The sequence below is a fragment of the Opisthorchis viverrini genome (assembly GCF_000715545.1).
Source record: "Opisthorchis viverrini unplaced genomic scaffold opera_v5_35, whole genome shotgun sequence".
NCBI classification, from domain to species: domain Eukaryota; kingdom Metazoa; phylum Platyhelminthes; class Trematoda; order Opisthorchiida; family Opisthorchiidae; genus Opisthorchis; species Opisthorchis viverrini.
The window spans coordinates 1,371,595-1,375,516 of NW_008751691.1; the positions used below are offsets into that span (position 1 = coordinate 1,371,595).

Consider the following 3,922-nt stretch of genomic DNA (forward strand, 5'->3'; position numbering starts at 1 on the left):
CGCAACCTATGCAGTGTGATCAGTTCATCTATCGAGGGTGAGTTATTTCTCCCGAATACCATTCGACGTACTTCAGAATTGCTGATCCAGTGTTCCCACCAGATTCGGACAATGCTCCGAAGACATCGATGGCCAAACACTGAAAGTCTTTTGACGTCCTCAGCGCGCAGCGGCCAGGTTTCTGATCCATATAGTAATATGGAGCGCACCGCAGCATTGTAAACTCGACCCTTGACAGAGAAACTGATGTCACGCCTAGGCCACAGGTGACGTAGGTCCGCAAAAGCTGCTCTGGCCTTCCCAATCCGGATGGAAATATCATCTTTTGCGAAACCACCGGGACCGATACAGCTGCCAAGGTAAACAAATTTATCTACTACCTCAATCGGTTCATCCGCAAGCATGAGGCTAGGGTTCGAGCCCACCCAGTCTTGCAGTAGCACTTTACACTTTGCAGGTGTGAAGCGCATACCAAACCGCGAGGCCGAATTATTTATATTATTTAGTATTGTTTGCAATGCCACGGGGTCAGATCCTAGAAGAGCTATGTCGTCTGCGTAGGTATCAGGTCAAAACCAAACTCGTACGCGAATGAGAGTATTTGTCGGAAACCTTTGAGTCGACAGCCCTTAACTGGACAAAGTTCTATTCCGTAAAGTGGCAAAAGGGAGCACAGACTCGGTAATCATCCACAAGTGGGTGGCCGGGCCACACACCTTCCGAAAGAAGACAAGGCAGTTAGTGTCCAAAGCGCTCAAACACCGCACATCTACCGTTAGGCAATGGCTTGATTGAACAGCACCCCCAAGTCAAGGGTGCGTCATACGCTGTCCACTGGAACAACTCCAAAATGAAGACGACGGTGTTGATACCGCAACGCCAGTAACTGCACAACAGGATGTCGTCGACCATCGATGTCGCTACGCAAGGTCATGATTGGAGAAAGCAACCCGAATGACCCAGTCAGCCGGTTCTTCCATAGTTTCTTTGGTTGTTCACCTTCCGGTGGAGTGAAAATGGCTCTGCAGGGATGCTGGGGTATTTCAGGTAGAGGGTCTATCACGCAGGAACTACGTAGTGTGATCAGTCCGTTTATCGCTGGAGAGCTTCTCCTTCCAGATGTCATCCAACATACTTCAGATTTACTGATATGATGTCCTTCACAATCCCGCGGGAGACGGATGGTCAAACAAAGTTTTTCACACATCTGCGTGTGGAGACCATGCTTCCTCAGAGCAGCACGGATTGTGCAGACAGTAGATACTCTACCTTTGACATAAAAACTGATACCAGAGCGAAAAGCGCTGGATTTTGGCAAACGTCGTTCTTCCAACATACAGTGGCCCATATAAGTGAATTTGTCCACAAGAGACCGTTCATAAACTAGGCGAGTTTGTTTAGGTGACCCTCCGAAATCACCACCAATTTCAGATAAGTAAAAATGTAGGCACCCGAAACGAATTTGCCGGTTAATGGTAGCTGAGTGACTGAACACCTGTACACATAGCAAACCACGGTAAGTCGGCGCAGAGTTAGAAAAGCACAAATGTCGTCTACTTGCACAAAGAACGACAAGGTATCTGTAACCGCAGATGAAGTCGAGTTGAGCAAGTTGAGTAAGTACTGAGAAAACACTTACCCATGGATGATGTGAAACGAGCAGCGATCCTTCTCGACGTGGCTGGCGCGCAGGAAGTGTTGGAGGTGTGGGTTGGACGAGTCCAATGTGGAGAACAGACCGATGATTGCCTCCTGTGTGTCTTGTATTTGTTTTAACGCCTGAAACCCACGGCGGCATAAGTCAGATACAGATATAATTCCTCATAAAGACAATATGTGACGGCTAGCCCAAGAGATTTAACCCCAAACGTAGGGGGTAACCTAAATAAAGAGATTTTGCAAACCGAAATTCGCATCAAAATAAGACGAAAAACAGTGTCACGGGACCGAACCAAGAACAATCCGGTCCTCTACATCGGTTTGGCAACACATCCCTAGTTCACCTTATCGAAAAGCAATCTCTGGCACAAGTAATGTAAAAACTCGCCATTCAAGAAGCCAGATAGGGACCGAAGTTCATTACTGGTTAACTGTCTTTGTACTAAGCAGCTCATTTAGGCTAGCATCTAGGAACGTCCGTCGTCCGGCTGTAGTACGCAGATTATCGTGAACACTTCGCAGCTTTAATAAAAGGTAAGCTTTTTATATTTCATCTATGTGAAGCTGTCCAGCCAGCGTTGATTTACCCAAGTTCCCCTCACATACGCGAATAAAGCTTGACAACACGACACAACACAAAGAAAGCTGAGAACCACGACGAGTAACCACGCCACAGTGAAGCAATGCCGGTTCTTTGCCGTGATCATGTGACCGTCCCATGCAGCGGCTTCAACTCTGACCTTTAAAAGTTATCGCGTAGTAGAGGCACAGCCCCAGTTTCGCTACCCTTGTCAGCCGTTCAATATCCCTAATGTGCTTACACCACGGAATAAGCAAAGGCCACAAACCAACACCGCCCAAAGACAAGTAATTGATTGTGCATGATCGCCATTCTTTTAATGCATCATTGAGTCTGAACGACCGACGTGAAACTTGATAAAAATAAAAATAATCGTTCAACTGTAACACCCTTTCGATGCCTAGCAACCATGCTACCCGAGGGAAGCATGAAAGTTGAGATAATGGCAGGTTGCCCAGGGTTGGGTTTGAACCACGGACATTCTGACCAGTGAATTCGCACCTTAAGCTCATCTCGAGCTCTCCGGATGTGAAACCGGGTCTGAATCAGCTGCTGACAATCAGAACGTTTTGTCAAAACAGTCGCCGATTCTCGCAAAGGCCCTGATAAGTACTCAGTCATAGGCTTATCGTTGACGTGGGGTTTCAGCGAGGATACAGCTGGATACAAAAAAGCACATTCAAATAAGCACTTTCGTCTCCATCGGGACCCAGTAGACAGGTACAGAAGGACCGAACAAATGGTTGTGAGTCTCAGGTTATTACTGTCTGGACCACTCATCCAACGATACAGGCGTAAAACTTGGTATGAGCCAGCTTACTGGCTCAAAGTAGTCACTGATCCCTACAGGAGACCTTGTGTATCATATCTAAACTAAAAGAACCACCCGATTTAGCCTCCAACCTATCTAATTGTGCTCATATCATCTACAGTGATGTTCCAGCCATTCACTCGTTGTAAAAGAGTACCTAGGGTGTCATAAAAACTGTCTTTCGCAGATTTAAAGTCACAGTTCGTTGAGGCATAGCTAGACGCAACAAACAGGTAGCGACGGATTTTCATTTCAGAACTATTTCGCACATGTTGTCAAAAGTATCAAGCGCGAGTAAGTACCAATGGAACTTCGGTCATGCAGAGATAAGAGTGCTCGTTGGCTTTACACAATAAAAACCCTGGCATACTCAACCGCAACAGCTCCGGTGCCATCAGAGACACGCAGTGAGAAATGAAAAGCGGATGAAGGGGTAGCCAGTCTAATTGTAATAGCCAATTTGTAATGGATAGTAATACGCCGCTGCCAATTCAATGTGCCATCAGAGACACCTGAGTAGGCCGGGTGTGTGACACTGCACAGGTGAACGCACAGTTGTTGCTAAACTTGACGCAAGGTGGGCAAAGTCGTCATACAGAGGGCACAACCAATAATTTCTAGTAGAGCAAAAGGAATACTTGGAACACCGTACAGCACAATTAAAATTGCAACGCCATTGTAGGAAGCGCGTAGGATGGGTCCCACGCAGAGAGAACATTGTCAGGCTTGTCTTTAGAATGGGGGAATATTAGAGCAACAATAGTACTGGCCAGAAACTCACATTTGATGCTGTCATATTTGGAGCATGTACAATATTCACACTGGAGTTCAAGCTGTTGTTAACAAATTCGGCGAAAGCTTCTGGTGTGCGC

At 46.6% G+C, this 3,922-nt stretch overlaps 1 protein-coding gene across 1 annotated transcript in view; it reads right to left on the reverse strand.

The window, feature by feature from the left end:
• The window catches only part of T265_02741 (hypothetical protein), a gene marked incomplete at both ends in the record, with an annotated part of 15,398 nt that extends 13,019 nt beyond the window's left edge, over positions 1–2,379 (reverse strand). Inside the window, 4 exons of the mRNA XM_009167056.1 lie at positions 72–139; positions 210–408; positions 1,640–1,779; positions 2,266–2,379. Of these exons, the coding sequence (XP_009165320.1) occupies positions 72–139; positions 210–408; positions 1,640–1,779; positions 2,266–2,379 (521 nt within the window). The remainder of the gene's footprint in view (positions 1–71; positions 140–209; positions 409–1,639; positions 1,780–2,265) is intronic.
• Positions 2,380–3,922: the final 1,543 nt, after the last annotated feature.